Raw genomic sequence first — 19,311 nt, 5'->3', positions numbered from 1 at the left:
GTGTAAGTATTGTCTATGCATGGTTGTAAACTCTAATTGTTTGTATGTTCAAGCTTTTGACCCATAGTCCTAACTCTAGTTCTTTTTTCTGTGACCTCTCAGAACTTACATTCCCTTCTGTTACCATGTCTCTCATATTCACATGTACAAATAGATGCCGTCGCAGTACTTTGGGCCTCACTATGATGATTCTGTCTGTGACCCAGAGACAGAAGCAAAATCTCTAACTGGAATCAATGATGGAGTCGAAGGTGGTGAGGTACTAATCCGTGACTATGATTGTACATTTCAAGATGGATTAGCGTGTACAAGACACTGTTTTACAACGATAAGGGGGGAAAGCATGCCAAACCATTGTGGCACCTCTAACACATGGAACTGTTCTTCTCCATTGGTTAGTGATCCTGGGCCTTGTTCTTGACCGCAGACTAACACTGACTGACTAGCCACAGAAATGAATGCCTACCAGCCATATTCACATTCTGATAAACATTATATGAACTCCACAGTGTCATACTAGAATTCAATGAGCTATTTCGACCAAATGAGTACCACAATTATGAGCTTTGAACCTTGTGCACACCTCGTATACCTCACTCATCATTCATTGCTCCAACCCAAACCGAAATGTCAATAACAGATCAGAACCATGTGCCATCGCACTACAAACAGGCAAATCCCGACGAAGAACTTGAAAGTCAGCCAGAGGCCAAGAAAGTGCAGCTTGACTCAGAAGAAGGTGCATCGGAAGGGTAAGCAAGGATGGAAAGATCTGTTGAATCAAGTGTATTTGTATCAGAGCGACCAAGGCTTTTCAGGCTTCTTACTGTCTACTAGCATTCATATTGTGAATGTAAAAGGTTACGACAACAGCAACATTTGAGGTGCCTAGAGATGAGGGACGACATATTTTGAGCTAGAGGAAGACTTTTCCATATCTGTAATCACACTTTAGGGTTGGGAATGCAGCCGCTTGCATTCCGAACCCTAATATATGGGTCTAAATGGATGTTTCGAGATTTTTCATCCAAAGATTTTTTTAAGTGTCATGACAATGCCACAAAAGCACACCGTGACATACCTTGTGAACACCAAAGAGCGGACAGCGTAGACAAGAGCATAAGAGTTCAGATGCAAGACGAAGTAGTATAGAGTTCATGTAGGCCCGACGAGAGCAAGAACAATAATTTGATGGCGGGAGGGTGAGCAACAAAAACGAACTCCGCAAGGTCACATGTCGGCAACGCCGACACCTAGTGACAATAGGGTGAGTGCATTCACATCGGGGTGAACGATATTTAAAAGAGGTTTATATGTTGTACAAAATGTGAAAACAATATTTGATATTTAAACTAACATAAAGATGGGTGCACGACTTCAAATTTTGGTGGTGTTTTGTGTGTCATCCAAAATATCAAATATTCACGACCATATTCCCACAGACAATATGTCAACAAATATAATAAATATAATCAGATTTTCCATGTCTGCTTCAATTTAAAGTTTGCTTCTTACATAAAACTTTGGAGAAAACTTGAAGTTTTGCCAAAGCTTGACATTTAAATCGAGTTTTAATGTCATGTCATCTGTAAAACTTCAAGTTTTCTCCAAAGTTTTACATGGAAATTGAACTTTAAGTTGAAGCAGACATGAAAAATCTGACTATATTTCTTATGTTTGTTGACATATTGTCTGTGGGAATATGGTTGTGAATATTTGATATTTTGGATTACACACAAAACACCACCAAAATTTGAAGTTGTGCACCCATCTTTATGTTAGTTTAAATATTAAATATTGTCTTCACATTTTGTACAACATATAAACCTCTTTTAAATATCGTTCACCCCGATGTGATTATGGTGATGGAGGCGTGGGCACTAACAGCCTTAGATATCCTGGGCGTCTATTGAAATGAGGCAAGCTGTGAAGCACCATAAAACGCACCATACACCCTCTGCAGCTTAGAGAAAGACATAATCTATCCAAAGTTTAGCCTCGTCCGTATTCCATACCATCAACATCCAGTAAAATGTCGGAGATCATTAGAATCACCACTCCCCTGCGATCGTTCAAAGGCCATGGATTACCCATAACTGCAGTCGCAGTTTTCCCTGATAAACGTCGGATGGTTACGGGCTCGTACGACACAACGCTTCGTATGTGGGACTTGAAGACAGGTGTTACGTTGAAGAAGATGGAGGGGCATCGCTGTTGGGTGACGATATTGGCGGTATCACGAGATGGGCAATTGATAGCAAGCGGTGATGAAAGGGGAGAGGTCATCGTCTGGCACGGAGAAACTTGCGAATTACTCACCAAAATCGAAGCACACTCCTATTGGATCTACTCGCTGGAATTTTCTCCCGATGGAATAGTGCTGGCCACTGGTTCAGATGACGAAATGACGAAACTGTGGAATACCAAAACCTGGCAGCTGCAAGGAGATCCGATCGAGTGTGGTGATTATGCCAAATATTGCGTACGGTATTCACCGTCTGGAGAACTTCTTGCCATCGCAACATACTATGATATTCAAATTTACAATTCAGGCACAAGGAAACCCGTCGCATCATTCAAGGGTCACCAATCACCCAACTTGTCACTCGCGTGGACGCCTGATGGCACACACCTTCTCACAGGCGGCGATAGTGAAGATCCTACTATACGCGAATGGGATACTAAAACCTGGGAGCAGGTCGGTGATCCTTGGACGGGCCACACTAATGATATCAATTCCATTGCCATTCATCCTGCTGGCACACTCGTCGCATCCGCATCTAGTGACAACCATATTCGTCTCTGGCAGCTGTCAGATCGACAAACCATTGCCGTCCTCGAGCACTCATTGACATCCTACAGGACATGCGTCACTTTCTCCGTGGACGGCAATCACATCTTCAGTGGAGGAAAACATCTGATGATCTCCGAGTGGACAGTACCTCAGGGTATACATCCAAAGGCATGTTTCCGTCTCTGACTCATATACCAAAAATCGAGCATGCTTCTTGCAGACTATTGCCACAACAACAGTCGTCGATACATGCATAGATGGAGACTTATCTACTGACAAAGAACTATTCATGCAAGATATCAATACCGATACGAACAACCATACTACTCCCTACGTCCATCGCTCAAAGGCATGTTTCCGTTCTTGACTTATATATACCACAATTAGAGCATGTTTCGTGCAGATTGTAGCCATCACCACCTCCCGTATTGCATGTCTAAATGGAGACTTATCTACCGCCGAAGAATTACTCACTCGAGATATCAACACCAGTCCAAATAACCATACTTCCTATGCCCATCGGTCACTTGTCATGGCGCGAAAATACGACTGGGACCGCGCCCTTCTGGACGCAATCAAGGTGAGAATCATCGTCGCCTTTATACAAAACTAACTCGACGGTGACACAGTCCATCAGCATTCGGCCCTCGTTGACGGGCTATATCTCCAAGGGTATTGCCCTCTGTGGAAAAGGCCGCGTCCTGGATGCGAGGGCAGCATTTGATGTTGCATCCATGTACACGGACCAGGATTCAGAAATCGTTCATTTTCTGCTATTGATCAAGGTATGTTACATTTGCCTCACATACTCTTCCCTTCATCACGTATTTCAGGCAATCGCGCTCTTCAATGCAGATCAGCATGACGAGGCAAACCTGCTCCTCAAAGAGCTCGCTGCCGGTTGTCCGAATGCCGACACTCTCGCATGTGGCATCGTGCAAGTAAGTATCATGCATGCTTGGTCATCAACGTTTCAACGCTCATCTTTACAACTCGCACATTAGGCATATCTACACGTTCAACTCGGAATCAAAGCCTTGGATGGCGCACGTTACGACGAAGCCACCGACCATCTCACTGCCGCTCTCGACTCTCGCGATTCATCATCGGAATTGGACATTCATGAACTATACAAAGATTTGGTGGTGGTACGTTAAGATGATGCTTATATGACGCTTTTCAACTGAATCTCTTGTTCAGCTCTTTGGCTGGGACCTGAAGTCCTTATGGCAAAAGGCACACCATACACGCTGTGATGCACTCTTTCGGGCGGGTAAACTCCAAGATGCCGTAAAATCATACCAACACATGATGACTTCAAGTGACGAAATTACCAACGCCGACTGCCTTGATCGGTCCAACGGCGAGTCTAGAACCCGTAATATTGCGCAGGAGACAATCCTCACCTGTATTCTTCTCAGATTTTAAACAGAAATGCAGCGCACTCTGCGCTGCCAATGGAGAGGCTGCCTTCGCTGCAAGCGATTACGACAAGGCTATCGACCTATACTCGATGGCGATCGACCTGGATTCTGCATCCTATATATTTTTTGTAGGTCGCAGCGAGGCAAAGTTAAGTAAAATGCTTTGGGAGGATGCGCTCCTCGACGCGCAAAAGGTGCGATGGCATCCACGGTTTCGTAGCTCATATTGACTTCGGCGATGCATAGGTCACAGAACTCAATCCTTCGTCTTATGTTGGGTACCAGTTGTCACACTCAGCGCTGCGTGGAGCGCAAAGTTACGAAGAAGCCATCGAGGCCTTCACAATCATGTTGTCCAAGTTGGACAATGCTTCTGAAGCTCACATACGAGGTAAGCCATGGAACATTACTACCTTGTGTCGAAATGCCTATCTTATTCTGCAGATCTGCGTCAGCAGTACGTCTGTCCATCGGAAGCAGAAGATGCTATTCGAGAAGCGGTTCGGATTGAACTCAGCGACGCCCCCCTTCGTCTGCTCAACACCTCTACAGGGATTCTGTGCGACCGAGCAGCACAGCTAAATTCCTTCAAAACAAGTCCAGAGTACAAGGAGCTTCTGTCATCCATAACGAAGCGTTCGGATCTCGAAATGGAACGCATCAAGGAGGTGGTGGCGATGCACTTCCGTTGTGTTTTGCTATCACACAGGTGGGAAGAGACGGAGGCGCTGCTGCACCACATCCAGGACAAAATGGTGTACGAGTTGGATGGACTCGGTGGCACCGCGAAACTGCAGTCGTTTTGCAAAGTCGCTCGTGATGCGGGGTATTTCTGGGCGTGGATGGATACATGCTGCATCAATAAGAGCAACAACGTCGAGCTTCAAGAATCGGTCAATTCCATGTTCGTCTGGTACCGCCACTCAGCGCTCACCATCGTCTACCTATCCGATGTCCCTCCTTCGTCCCAGTCCGGCGCACTAGCGAGTAGTGTTTGGAATGAACGAGGATGGACCTTTCAAGAATTTGTTGCTCCAAAAGTTGTTAGATTTTATCGGAAGGATTGGTCGTTATATCTCGACGATCGCTCTCCCAACCACAAAGAGTCCCCAGCAATCATGAAGGAGTTGGAGGATGCGACGGGAATAGATGCACAGGCCCTGATCTCCTTCAGTCCAGGGATGAGAGATGCTCGAGAGAAACTGCGATGGGCATCGAAACGTGTCACCACAATGCAGGAAGACATCGCGTACTCGTTGTTTGGTATCTTCGGCGTCCACCTACCTGTAATCTATGGCGAGAAGAAGCAAAATGCGCTCGGGAGGCTCCTGCAAGAGATCGTGGCCAGATCGGGCGACATCACTTCCCTGGACTGGGTCGGACAATCGTCCGAGTTCAATAGCTGCCTTCCAGCCGACATCATCTCATATGCGGCCCCGCCATGCTCCCTACCATCATTGTCTGAAGATGAGATTCAGACAGCGGTCTCTTCGTTGCGAAACATTGTGCCTGTGGATTCAGCTTCGAAGTTGTATAACCTACTCGAGAAGATGAATACTCCCCTCTTTGCAAACTGCAGACTCCGTCTGCCTTGCATCGCATTTCGTGTCACGGAAGTCAAACGGAAGCGGGGTCGTACTGCCCATTCCACGTATGGAGTGAAAGCAGATGGGCTTCGAGACTTACTGATTACCACGGACGAGACTCTAATTCAATTCTCGCGCGCAAAGCCCATTCAGCGAACGTTCTATCTTGTCCGTCCATGGGACCGTCGTCTCCTCGGGCTACCTGATTTTTCAGAGCAGCTCGCCTTTGCAGACGAGGGGGAGAGCGTAGGGGATTTGTCCGAGTCCGAGTCCGAGTCTGGATCAGACGACACTGACGAGCGGTCCAGCAACTCACCTGGAGAAGAGAAGTTGTCAGTTGACTCGGATGTTCACTTACGATCATTACGTTTGATGGTTCACCTTGGGCAGGTTTTCAGCGCACTTTTGGTAGCGCAGCAACACGTTGGAGAATACAAGAGGGTCGCGTCGGATCAATATATCATTGCGCAGGTGAAAGACCCGGCTTCGATTGACATTACTATGAACATCGGGACCCTAGACATATTGTAGCTGAATAGTTTTTTACAACACGTCGACGATCACATTATCATAGTCTCATATATCATACATACCACAAATACAAGATTTCAAAATTTGACATGCAGAGGCACCATCTGCTCTCGAGGTGGTTGCAGAGGACGATATTGTATGTCTGCATTGGAGTCAACATGTGCACTTGGACCGTGTTGAGTAACACATCCGGTTGTTTGGATTCGTAGCTATTGCCAAACCACATCCTGAAAGCACCTAAAGTTTTGCCAGTTCTACCTCGTACACTAGATCATAACACGCAGTCGATCGCTATTGGGAATCATACCATACACTAGGATCACGGGGAAGCAATAAAGCAGTACTTACAGCGAGAAATACGATTGCGATCAAGAAGTAGTATATCGACCATGCATCATGCCCTTCCTGCAATGAATAAGAGAAGATCGAAGCTGTAGACGCTGGGCCGATGATTCTTGCTGCCGCGACAGCCACTTGGGCAATTCCGTTGGTTGCTCCGAGAGAGGCGCGATTGGGAGCAGCTGCTCTAACGAATAGTGTTATGCAGGCTATGGCTTCTTAGTTCAACAGAACGCAGGAGGTGCTGGATTAACATACGGAAGCACATGATCAGGTTAATCCTCAGCATAAGCTGGACGACAACACACAGCCATACCGCCATGCCTATTCCATAGGCTCGAGCCAAAGCATTGGTCACTGGGAACAAAATGACCATGGGTATGCAGGAGCTGACGCCGGTGATGTGGATAGCTCTTGCACCGAAGCGATCATTTAAACGAGTGTAGAAAAGTAGCTGAAATATTCCATGCATGGCACTTGATGCCGCAAGTAAAGCACCGATGCGAGGAGGGTCAAGGGAAAGACCACCAAGTTCAATCGGTGTCGCATAGAAAACAGGTAAGAGCGAATTGAACCCCATTTGAAACAGGCCTGTGGTGGCATAACTCGCTGTTACGCTCAACACTTTCGAGGTTAGTAAAGCGCGCAGCGGAAGCGGTTTTGATTTGACTCCGCCAGGATCAACTATAACATTGTTCAATGGCTGGCGAGGTTTTGAGCGTGACTGTCCGAAGAATCCTCCTTTAATGAGTTCCCAAAGCGGTGTCTTGGTAGAAACGCTCTTGCAACCACACTTAGTGTGATCCAGAGATGGGTTTTTTTTAGCATCGCGCTCACCTCTTTGAGACGGATATACGTGACTAGCCACATTGTCGATATCAAAAATGCCGAAATAGAGCACGGCAGGAGATACGGGTAGGTTTTCAGGAGTTCTGATCGCCCAAAAATGTCAGGGAATCTGTCTGCTGGTCGGGAAAGTGATCCCCCAATGAGTGATCTAAATGCCGTTAACCTCAAGTGCGAGAGATACTGTACTGTATACCTACCCAACTGTGCCTGCGATCGTCCATGGAATTGGTACATAACTGTATGCCTTGGGCATATTGGTTGCGTCAGTGATGTCCATCAGGCTGCTCTTGGCCATACTATCGCTTGCATCAAATGCTCCACAGACAACACGACTGGTCGAGAATGTCAGGAACTGATGGTCACAGCTACTACTACTTAACTGAACACACTGACCTGACCACCAGAGCGAAGAAGGTCTTCGACAGCCCAAACGAAAACATCGATATAGAGATTGCTAATAGGGCTGTCAATATTACAGGCTTCCGTCCGATGTGGTCGGATAGTTGACTCCAATAAAAAATAGTCAGGGTATGAGCTGCATAGTACGATGATTCCTGGAGAGGATAGTATCATGGACGAACGAAAGGGTAAAAACGATGAAGACATGCTTACAAGGATGCCGGTATAGTGTCCAACCTGGGATTCGTCTCCGTGAGTGACTCCGATGTCTCTAATGAGCTTGACAAAGTCCAGTGTGGTTAGATATATGTCCAAGCAAACAGAATATTCTCACTTGAGGAATAAACGGCGCAAGAGTCCGAGAAGAAAGAAATTCTGGCATCTCCAAGAGCAGCAGAATCCAAATTTGATCCCATGGAAGAGGTGTCTTGGCCTTTGGCTGCTCTGGTCGTTGCAGAAGAGGTGTCTCCTCGTCATTCTGCTGCGCAATCATGGTGATGTGAGGGAATGACTCGGATAAAAGATGCAGTTCATTATACTGTGTGAAGTCATTCCAATGAGGCGGTTGCTGACTGGCTTGTTGGCTAGCTAATCGATAAGGCCTACAACGACAGTCCACGAGAACCTGATCAGTTGACAGTCACGCGGCACCTCCTATTATGTAGCACCCGGGTGTAGCCGTCACTGTAGCTTTATCATTGGCTGGCTCATCATGTCAGAGGCACCCAGTACTGCATGTGCCGCATTACATAAATACGTCTGTGACTTGCGCGTCAAGCAGGAGGCTCGAAAGCCAATATGTTCACGATATCGTCGAGACGGGCTCGCTCGTGAGTATCGTAGATATCGGCCGGGGTTGCAGCCGAAATAGTCATGGCAGTGCATGACCTACAGGAGAGGGAGTCGATGATTGATCAGTACTCGCTCACCCTGCAGCTTGAAGTGTTCGCATGCCAATCGTCACCTCAATCGTTTTCGAAAGTGCCGAGGTAACGTTTTCTGCCACGAACAAAGCCGACTGTTCACATTCATGACGCAAATCAGGAAGTGGAGCACCTAGACGACCTTTAATGTCACCTGCGGCGTTCTATAACAGCCCTGTATGATTAGGAACGCCGCCAGTGTCCAGCTAATCTGGCTGCTTGTCGCACATGGAAAGGCTTCTATCAAAGCTGCAAGACGATATCAATAACTTATTGTGACAAACGATTTTGGATATTAGAAGGCTGAAGCGGGTGCCGCAGACTAAGTCATTGCTGTGGCTGTCGGACCTCGGTCACCTGCACAGCATGGCAGTTCAGGGCAGGTTATACTGGCACAGTGCACTTGCCGATCGTAAAGGTAATACTGTTGACGACGCCGTATGGAATAGTGTACGGTCTAGCCGTACAGATGTACAGGCCTAACACAATCAATCTCCACCAAGCCGTGCTTCCACGACACTGTTCAAGGGGTTCGGGGCCGTCAAGAACCGACACTTGGCCAAAGTTTTCGGCGACGCCATAGCCCCACGGCTGTTAATGGGGTCGCCGGCCGCATAAAGTCCAGACACATATATGGGGGAGCTTCAGTTATTTATTTGGTTCGAGTGATGGCCCCAACACTAGTACTTGCACTCGCCCTCATAGCGCTTGTATCTTTCGTGGTAGTGCAATCCTTGCAAAAGAAGAGAGACACTAAGAAGCATCCTCTACCCCCTGGTCCTCCACCTCTTCCTTTTGTTGGAAATGTGATCGGAATCGACCCAGATCATCCATGGTTAGCATACTCGAGATGGGGAACTGAGTATGGTGCGTAGATCCACCCACATGTGGATCTGGATGTGTTGAATTGCGGCACAGGGGAAATCGTTTACTCCCGACTCTTTAGTCAGGATATCGTGATCATCAACTCCGAAAGAGTTGCGCATGACTTGCTCGACCGTCGTTCACAGAACTATTCCACGAGACCTCCAGGGCTTATGCATGTTCTTGGCTTGTGAGGCCCTTCTATCGTTTGATGTTCCTATTGTTAAACGAGTCCCAGTTTTGCTCATGAATACTCCACTGTCTTTCTACCCTACTCAGACAAGTTGAGACTTCGTTAGTATATTATCCCTTCGAGTTCTCTTATCGCACTGATCATGTCTTTACAGACAGGCGAATCTTCCATGAAGCATTCCATTTAGAAGCAGTGTCATCCTTCCGTCCGATTCAACTGCGCAATGCTCACAATTTGATACGAAACTTACTAACCTCCCCGGAGGTGTATGGAAACCATTTCCACACGTTAGTCACATCTCTTCTTTCTTGTATTGCGTGCCTGAACCATCCTTCCAACATAGCTTCAGCACGTCTATCATCATGTCAATCTTGTATGATTATTCTATGGCGCCCGTTGATGATCCCTTTCTCGCGCTCATTGAACGCTCACTTGAGATAGATGTAAAAGTACTCAGGCCCGAAGTTGCAGCTGTTGTAGCAGAGTTCCCCATATGTGCGTTTAACTTCGATCAGCTGTAGTTCTATTCTAATGCACTCACAGTGAAAAAACTTCCTCCTTGGTTCCCTGGAGCGAGCTTTGTCAGGGATGCTATAGTCCAGAGAACTCTCGTTCCCATGATTATGGACATGCCCTTTGAACATGTGAAGAACAACATGGCAAGTTTCAAGTGCCTTTTGATCGGAGTATCATTTAGATTAGGCTCATGATGATCCTCAGGCGGCGGGGACGGCTGCACCATCCGTGGTGTCAAATGCATTGAAACGTATACCAGTCAAAACACAAGATGAAGGGGAGGCCGCTGTTCTTGAGAAAGGGATTAAGGAATCCAGTGCATCTGGTTATGCTGGTTCGTGACAAATCTGCAGTGATCATTATGTTTTTGACGTATCTCTACTCATTTTCTCCGTACTCCCAGCCGCCTCAGAAACTGTATACTTTGACGCGATTTCTATTTTATTTATATACTGACCAAAGACCCAGACGACGTCCACTTTGTACGTCTTCCTGCTCGCGATGGTTCTATATCCCGAGGTGCAAACACGTGCGCAAGCAGAGATTGATTCCGTCATTGGGGAAACTCTCGAAAGATTGCCCGACTGGGACGATCGCGCTTCTATGCCCTACATCAATGCTGTCATACTGGAGACGCTGAGGTGGTTCCCTGTCGTCCCTCTGGGTCAGTACTCTTGACTCATCGAACTCCGGTTAGTACGGTCACTGACTGTGGATTTAGGTATTGCACATGCCACGGTAAATGACGACATCTACGAAGGTTACTATATTCCAAAAGGTCAGTCTATGGACTGAAAACCTTATTCCTCTTCTAAAACTGTTTCTCAAGGGGCTACCGTAATAGCTAACGCATGGTGATTCATCATACCAAGCGAACAAAGATCAGACATAACCTTTTCTTCTTATGCAAGGTCTATGGCGCGCAATCCAGATAAATATCCTAACCCAACGAGGTTCATTCCCGAGCGTCACATGTCAAAAGTCGTTGTCGAAGAGCCGTCAACACATGGCGCTGATGACATTTCCTTTGCTTTTGGATTCGGAAGGCGTATTTGGTACGAAGTTTAGAGCTTTGCGAATAGACGGGTTTGCCTCACCTTTCAGCAGTGTTGGACGACATGTTGCCGAGGCTTCTTTATTCGCCGCAGTTGTGAATATTCTGACTGTTTTCCGGTTGGAACGTGCACCAGGATGGAATGTCGGGCCTGATGCTGAAGGAGTGAAATGGACGGGAGGCTTAACGACGTGAGTCATCCTTGGGGGTTCCTGCAGTTTATCTGAGCCAGGCGATGCAGGCACCCTGTATTCCCGTGCATATTCACCCCTCGCCACACGAAGGAAAGGGTATCGCAGTTGATAAAAATGCAATGTTGAGAGCTGTGCGGAGGGGGGGGGGGTGAAATCATGTATTACCTTGTTTTTTAGTGTCGCTGGCTTATGTTATCCGTCAGCATATTCAAGTTTGATGCCATCATGCATCAAGCTTTACTAACTGTGCCCACCCTAGCCCGCCGTCATTTTCCCAACGAGTGGGTACTTCGTTAATTGTACCGGCAGCTTTGAATTATCTCTCACGGGACTGATAGTTAGGCATCCATCCTCTCGTGAATTACGCGATCACATGACCTGCACACGCAAGTCTAGTTAAGCGGAGTTCGAATACCCCTACTATCACTGGACCTCTATGTGAATTAATCATCTGCCCTCTCTGATGCCTCGCATGCAGCCAAAAAAAATGAAAATGCTAGTCCATTGCAGAGGTTTATACTGATAGTATCATATCCCAGGGAGTTATTGACACGGTACGTGACTCAGTTAAAGACAACATCTAAACTATTGTTTTCCGTGGAATAGTATGTACACGCATCAGCGCGGTGTATGTGCTACGAAGGAAACTGTGCAGACACAAGAGAGACCTTTCTGGATGAAATTTAATACGTAGAAGAAGCTGGGCAGGCAAGGCAAGATAAACGTTCTACTTTGCAGAGTCAAGGAATACTAATCAATACCTTATCATGTCCGATACTCACTCAGGCTGGAGATGCCTTGGTGGAGCAACAATACTTCATTGCGAAAGTGCATTTATGTCGAAAAACAAGAGGGTCCTAGAGATGGAAGATGCTCAACGGGCCCAAGTCAGCATCGCATACTTTATTGTATCCAGAAAGCTGCTTCTTTCAATCACAAAGCTGAGCGGAAATGAGTTCATCAGCGCATAGTGGCAAATCGTCGTCTGTATGTCGTTCTTCCTTGTGCTGTTTATTGTGCTTTACTATAATAACAACTACGACAATAGGCCATCCTATCCTCTGGAAAAACGGTGTCCGTGACAGCAACGCTAACTTTAGCAATCTAGTAGTATACTGGACCTCGGGCGGTCGAGTGACTGACGTCTTCAGCAACTTCGACTTACCATCGACTCGAGATATTCCTCAATACCAGGAGTGTGCAAGGACAATACCCTTCATGGCGCTTGGCCTTCTCAGTGGTATTACGGAGACGGTCATCGAAGGCAAGGTCAAGTACCTGTATTAGCACGACGCCGAATCATTCATATTTGTCCTCACCTGGGTCTCTTCGTTACAAAGATGGCAAGCTCCTAAGAAAGGGAAGGTCGTTCGATAGATGGCCAAAGGTGGATGCCGTTTCAATGCCACGACAAGAGAACTGGCTTCTCAACACCGCATTATCATAACATGAGACCCTCGCGATGTCGAAAAATCGGGAACTTGCGATTTTGTGTCTTCGTTCTCTGGCCTTATTTAATGCGGATGACCCTGAACGCACGGTGGATGACTAGGTCGTATTTCGGACGTGACTCAGGGAACACATACTCGAGGTAACTTCACAGCGTGTGCTAGTCACAGAGTTTGCATGCAGTCTGCCCAAATTCCTTATTTTCTGGATGATATAATCCAACTTGAAGCTGAGGTTTCTTAGGACGATTTTACGAAATTCTTCTGCCGATGATCACATTATTTGATAGGGTCGCTCTCACCTGGGAGCTTACGGTGTATGCTTATCCGCGCTTATGCTTATGCCCCAATACTATTCCTGTGTCGGTGGATTATTGATTCTCGTGTCATAAGAAAGAAGGATCCGCTGCCCCCTCCTATTTCCGATGCCCACTGGTCTCTGGATATGATATGGACCTTGCTGTCTGGTCGAGAAAGACGAGAATAGGCTTGTTTTATTCAGGAAGCGGGACAAAGAGGTGAGCGGCCATAATACCTCAGGTGATAAATGAGTTCTTCGAGTGTTGTCTTCCTGCTGACGGTCCAAATTCGACGATCACCTGGACGCTCAAAGTATTTGAGGTGTGCTTTCTTCTACAGTCTTTTTGTAACTTTGAATTAATTCCTCAAGTAGGTGAAATTGTCTCGAAATTCCCATTCTTTCCAGTCCTTCACCGGTACCGCATCCATATCTACTCTTGTCCAAATATGACTCCCATTGCCGCCGCCACCGGTGCCGACCCCCGTGATTACCCCACTTCCCCGCGGTTATAAGAATGGTCTTTATAACAGTTTACTAACCCACCGCTCAAATCATGGCCCTTACAGTTGATCGTCACCTTGCTATCCTCGCTGGTATTTCTCTTTCCTTTGTCGCCGTCAAGGCACTCAAGGGGTTCATCAAAAAGCGACAGAATAATGTTCCTCTTCCTCCTGGCCCAGTGCCCCTTCCACTGTTGGGGAGCATCTTATCTATCGACGCTTATGAGCCTTGGCTGACGTACACCGAGTGGGGTGCTGTGTATGGTACGTGAACAGATAGCATAGGGCATACGTGGTGTAAATCATTATGTCAGGGGACTTGGTCTTCGTGCGAAGTCTAGACGAGGAAATGGTCGTGATCAATTCTCAGCACATCGCAGAAGCCTTACTGGACAAGCGTTCTCGGATGTACTCCGATCGACCATACCTAGCAACACTCGAGCCGTGGGTTCGTTCAGTATTCCTTTATTCAACCAGTCTAAAGTTCTCGCAGATATGGCTTGTCAATCAACTTTGGATTCATAGCTTATGGCGATGAATGGCGTCTTTGCAGACGACTTTTCCATCAAACTTTTCGCCCTGAGTCTGCAGCAAAATTTCGCCCAATGCAAATCAAGCGGGCTCGTGAGATTATCGTCAACCTAGTTGATGACCCTGAAAGTTATCACGACCACTTCGCAACGTTAGCGAATAATTTTTACGAATTGAACCATTACTTACCTATTCACAGATTCTCGTTATCTGTTGTGATGTCAACAGTATACGACTACAATATCAGTGCTCGTGATGATCCTATGGTGCAGACCGTGATAAAGGCACTGGTTCCAGGCTTGACCGTGTTATCCCCAGAGAGAGCATTAATGCTCAAAACTTTCCCTTTCTGTGAGCTCAACTCTCCTGGATGAGATAGCGTTAATATGACACGCACTTTTGTGAAATGTAGTACTAAAGGTACCTGACTGGTGCTGGGGATCCTCAATCAAGCGTACTGCTCGAGGTTCGACGGAGCGCATCAATAAAATGGCCGACATGCCGTTTCGATATGTGCAGCAGCACATGGTGGGTGCTCATCTTTCTCTTGGTTTTAGACATTGACTCAGCTCGTGGCAAGGCCGATGGGTCATCGCTCGCTCAATCTTCGATGGTTGCAGAAAATTTGCAACGGATGGAGACACAAGAGGAGGCATTCAAACCTGCATTCGAGAATGCGTTGAAGAAAGCAGCTACTACTGCTATTATAGGTGAGTCAGCCTTTTATGAGCAACATTGTACTCTCGACATACACTAATATCGCACAGCTTCATATGAGTCGGTAAATGGACAATTCCATCGTGTTGACCGCTGCTTACCGTCGTCACAGAGTGTAGCAACTTTGATGGTTTTTGTCCTGGCCATGGTATTATATCCTGAAGTTCAGAAACGCGCACAAGCGGAAATCGACTCGGTGGTCGGAAAAGAACGGCTGCCAACGTTCGAGGACAGAGCATCGCTACCCTACATCGAAGCAGTCCTACGAGAGACTTGGCGATGGCAGCCTGTTGCGCCTCTTGGTATTCTTCCCCACCAAATAATCTGGCTTGTGCTGAAGACGACCTCATAGGCGTAGCACATACCGCTTCAAGTGATGACGTATACGATGGGTACTTCATTCCAAAAGGTCCGCTGTTTTTGTCCCAGAATCAACGCAATAATTATTTATAATATCGTGCATCAGGCACAATCATCACATACAACACATGGTCTGATATGTTCCTCCCAGCTTTCGTGGTACTGACTGGATTGTAGGGGTATTACACGGGATGAAAAACGGTACCCCGACGCATCTAGTTTTATACCAGAGAGGTTCATTGATAGTGATGGTGCGTTGACAAGTGATGACCCTGCACAATACATCTTCGGCCTTGGCCGGCGAGCATGTCCAGGTTCGTTAACTTGTTCTAATCCCGTAAAAGATCCACCGACAGACAGACTTTGATCAGGGCGATATAACGCTGATTCCTCCGCGTGGGCTGCCATTGCGACCATGTTAGCCACGTTGGATATTTCTCCTGCCAAAGATGACCAGGGCAAAGTGATCAGCTTTACTCCCGAATTCATCCCAGGATTGGTCCGGTACTTGACTTTCTTGATGTTATTCTATCCCCTTGTTACTAACAGTTTTGTTGCTTCAGGCTTCCTGCAAACTTCCCTTGCAGTATTTCGGCACGGTCTCATATTCATCCAGACACTGTGGACAGTTGGCGAACTGCCGAATTTTGAAAAGAACGGATGGCAGTTTGCCATCCGTGGTAGAGGTGACGTAGCAATGGATCAAGTACTTCTTGCCAGTGTATAACAGGTCAGCAAACACGATGAACGTGTCGGTTATTCGAGGGTTGTAACGTTAGGGTGACGAGGTGCTTGCCATTTGAAGGTGAGATCATCGGGGCTTGGTGGGCAGCCTAGGTGGCTGGGACATGTCACACGGTAGCCGAGGATCCGAGGGGACCTGACGTATCTTGTTCTCGTGAAATTTGTAAAGTCTATCTACCCTCAAATTGCAAATAGCTTGAACAAGATGCATGCGGCTCCGATACACCCCAAAAATGTCATGCGCAGTACTTTCCTGCGTCTTCCTCTGTTTCGTTGGAGTGGTTCATGCTGCACCTATAACAGATACTAAACAAATACTACTCCCAGCGACAGTTTCTTCAACGCCCCATCATTCACGACCAGAATCCTGAACCTGAACTGACCATCGCATGGGGTATGCACCAGTGGTTCAGCGCTCGTCGAGTTACAAGACAGTTCGAGAAATGGGGGTATACAAACACATCCTAAGATTCATGCGTGTTCTGTATGCAGATCTGCTGCCACCTCTCTTCATAACGCGCTTAGTCTGGTGATCACAGCGTGCTCTGTAGTTACGATAGCTGCAAGTCCTAGAACACTTCAGAGGAACAAACCGTCGGGCGTTAGACCAGCTTATCGAGACTCCATACGCCATTGAATGATGATCATATCAACCTAATAGCGTATGGCGTCTCGAGCTGATGCTGCCACTCTCGAAGACAACCATAAACGCGAGGAAATAGAACTACTCATCTTTCCCATATCCTGGGTCGCGACGGTCCTTTCTCCTCTTGTCCAATATATGTTTTTGTTGTCAATGTATCAAGTTACTGTTTCTTTTGTTCAACCGGGGTGGACTTACCCGCGCTGACGACCTCGGCTTTTTGAGCCCATTGGCGCCGAGGAAGCAGACTAATTGTGACGGTGCCACCCCGGACCCGGCGGGCACTGAGGAGCGAACGGGATGGAAGCTAGCAACGCCTGCAGAGCAGGGCCAACGTTCCACGCCCGAGCTACCACTAGGTCCCGACCTGGATGACGGCGACCACCGGTGCCCTAAAAAGGACGTGATGTCAGCGGCGGGCTAGAAGATCAAAGTGGAACGTACCCTCTCATCTCGCCCTCGAACTTACGAGCCGCGAGAGTTGGGTGGACCGGGGTGCCTAGACCATGGTGCGGGCCAGTACAACCGACCGAGGAGATGCTGAGGAGGCACAGGGCGGAGAGAAGTCGGACATCCGAGAGCCCCGGCGAATGTGGCCACCAGACGCGCTCGAAGAGGATCGGATGGACCCAGGTCCTATCCACTGTGCCGTCCACGCCGCGAGCGACGCCCAGGAAGGGCAGCAGCTATGTTATATCGTTCCATTATGATGTCTTTCCGCGTCCTTGAATATTGCCTTCAACGCCTGAGCGGTTGATGTCGGTTAGTAAGGTAGATAAGAATGTGGCGAGAACAAGGCATACATTTTGTGACCTATGGAAGCTCGCCGTCAGACTTAAGCGCGATTGAGAGAAAGTCAGTAGTCTGGCATATACGGAGCACTATGAGCGTGAAACGTACCATGTGGCGTCAAACTGGCAGGACCAATGCTGGTGGCGGAAATGACAAGAATACCATCATGATTGCATTAGGATGCCATATACTTCCAAGTCGCACGCCACATATCTTGGTGGAACGTCCGGAATGAGGCAAGAAGACAAGGAGCTGTGAAGATGAGAGAGAAGAAGAAAAAGAAGTGGATGAGAGAGTGAAACGGGACTGAAGATGTTTATATAATACAGCACGGCGGCTGACATTATTTGGTTGTCGACATTCGACGCGTCTAGACGCGCAGGTCACGTGATGTAAAGTAACAGCGTCAAACATGCGCGTCTAGGATTCCAGAAATACACCTGTGGTTCCTCGTGCCAGTGACATCATTATACAAAGTGGTGAACAAGGAAGCAGTTCTATGACGTCCCAGAACTTCTTTACACCTGCTGTTCATTGCTATTGTTTGAGTGATCAGATTAGTCGCTTCCGATCTAGAGTACGATTCGTCGAGGAGGCGCCCTTCCATAGAAATCATAACACCCTCCTTTTGCATGTTTTGCGCCCGTGCATTGCTCACTGAGGAATTCGCCAATATATCTAAATTTTGATGCGATGATTCGGTGACAAAGCACAAACGAGGCCAAGGGCTTAGGGTTTGTTTCGAAGAACTGGGAAATGAGGTAGTGAGTCCAGACTGTGTCGATACCCGCGCCTGATCCTTTCCCAAACCTGAAAATGACGCAATCGATGTCATTGTGCACGGCCGCAAGGGATTGTTCTAGTGAAATCGTATACTGCTCCTGATATAGAATGACGTGCCAAGAGGACCATGGAAAGCACGCTAGTTTTACGGAGGCTTTGAATGATTTGTAGAGCACTGAGCTCACTGGGAGTCTAAATGTGTACCAAATGCAAGATGAGTCAGTATCAGCATTCAATTCAGCACCGACATTATGAACTGCTGCACAAACAAGTCTCACCTCAAAGTTCCTCTTGCTCCCGTTGAACGTGGCATGGCCTGGCGAGAGTGCACACCAATTTTGTGTGGGAAATTCAGTACAACTTTATATGATAGCACGCACATATCATGTGCAATACACAAAATGCACTGGAAGTCGTACTTGGGACTAGAACATTTGCCACGACATGCGTGAGTCGGGGAAGTCTCAAAGCTAATTTTGATGACATTCCGAACAACTGGTGCACTGAATATATATCGCAGAGTCTGGTCTCCAGTAGGCAGACCGATAGAAGGAAGAAAGCTGTTCCGAGTTCTGTCAAAGCTGAGGAAGAGGCAGCGTCGTTGTGCAATATCCGAGCACGCTATTTTATCGATTTCCTTTTTGGTCACTCGGCAAGTCCCCCGGTGACCCGGTCGGATATGAACACCTTTCGCCGATTTTGTGATGCCCCCCCAGAAGTGATGGCCCGCCTTAATGAACTGATGGCCGCATCATTGGATATTAATGCATTAAGCTTGAAGTTTCACTTCGGCGGCAGAGAACGCGTCTAGATGATTCAGTTACAC

At 47.3% G+C, this 19,311-nt stretch overlaps 4 protein-coding genes across 4 annotated transcripts; 3 read left to right on the top strand and 1 right to left on the bottom strand.

Annotated features, from left to right (window-relative positions):
• Nucleotides 1-5,879: 5,879 nt before the first annotated feature.
• F5891DRAFT_1047850 (uncharacterized protein) lies at nt 5,880-6,335 on the top strand (the record flags this gene model as incomplete). Its single annotated transcript, XM_041362360.1, has 1 exon — nt 5,880-6,335. A coding segment is annotated over one exon (456 nt), but the record flags the coding sequence as incomplete, so codon positions are not given.
• Nucleotides 6,336-6,626: 291 nt separating this feature from the next.
• On the bottom strand, nt 6,627-8,415 carry F5891DRAFT_1149369 (major facilitator superfamily domain-containing protein; the record flags this gene model as incomplete). Its single annotated transcript, XM_041365096.1, has 7 exons — nt 6,627-6,883; nt 6,933-7,455; nt 7,512-7,671; nt 7,721-7,855; nt 7,917-8,077; nt 8,136-8,201; nt 8,257-8,415. 7 exons carry the CDS (start codon nt 8,413-8,415, stop codon nt 6,627-6,629), a joined length of 1,461 nt encoding a protein of 486 aa, XP_041223126.1.
• A 1,098-nt stretch (nt 8,416-9,513) lies between these two features.
• On the top strand, nt 9,514-11,667 carry F5891DRAFT_1191744 (cytochrome P450; the record flags this gene model as incomplete). The annotated part of the gene is made up of 13 exons (XM_041367498.1): nt 9,514-9,712; nt 9,764-9,899; nt 9,948-10,003; nt 10,057-10,189; nt 10,246-10,397; nt 10,446-10,546; nt 10,605-10,752; nt 10,822-10,835; nt 10,887-11,082; nt 11,140-11,196; nt 11,248-11,272; nt 11,330-11,473; nt 11,526-11,667. The coding sequence occupies 13 exons, from the start codon at nt 9,514-9,516 to the stop codon at nt 11,665-11,667; spliced, it is 1,503 nt and encodes a 500-aa protein (XP_041223125.1).
• Nucleotides 11,668-13,916: 2,249 nt separating this feature from the next.
• On the top strand, nt 13,917-16,325 carry F5891DRAFT_521843 (cytochrome P450). Its single transcript, XM_041372130.1, has 13 exons — nt 13,917-14,179; nt 14,230-14,359; nt 14,409-14,597; nt 14,646-14,797; nt 14,859-14,974; nt 15,027-15,156; nt 15,214-15,227; nt 15,276-15,465; nt 15,516-15,572; nt 15,630-15,654; nt 15,701-15,837; nt 15,895-16,027; nt 16,087-16,325. The coding sequence occupies exons 1-13, from the start codon at nt 13,969-13,971 to the stop codon at nt 16,172-16,174; spliced, it is 1,572 nt and encodes a 523-aa protein (XP_041223124.1). The 5' UTR covers nt 13,917-13,968; the 3' UTR covers nt 16,175-16,325.
• The last annotated feature ends 2,986 nt before the right edge of the window (nt 16,326-19,311 follow it).

The sequence above is a fragment of the Suillus fuscotomentosus genome (genome assembly GCF_016647785.1).
Source record: "Suillus fuscotomentosus strain FC203 chromosome Unknown F5891scaffold_45, whole genome shotgun sequence".
NCBI classification, from domain to species: Eukaryota; Fungi; Basidiomycota; class Agaricomycetes; order Boletales; family Suillaceae; genus Suillus; species Suillus fuscotomentosus.
The sequence above is the reverse complement of the archived record's forward strand: the minus strand, read 5'-3'. Positions and strand labels throughout refer to the sequence as shown.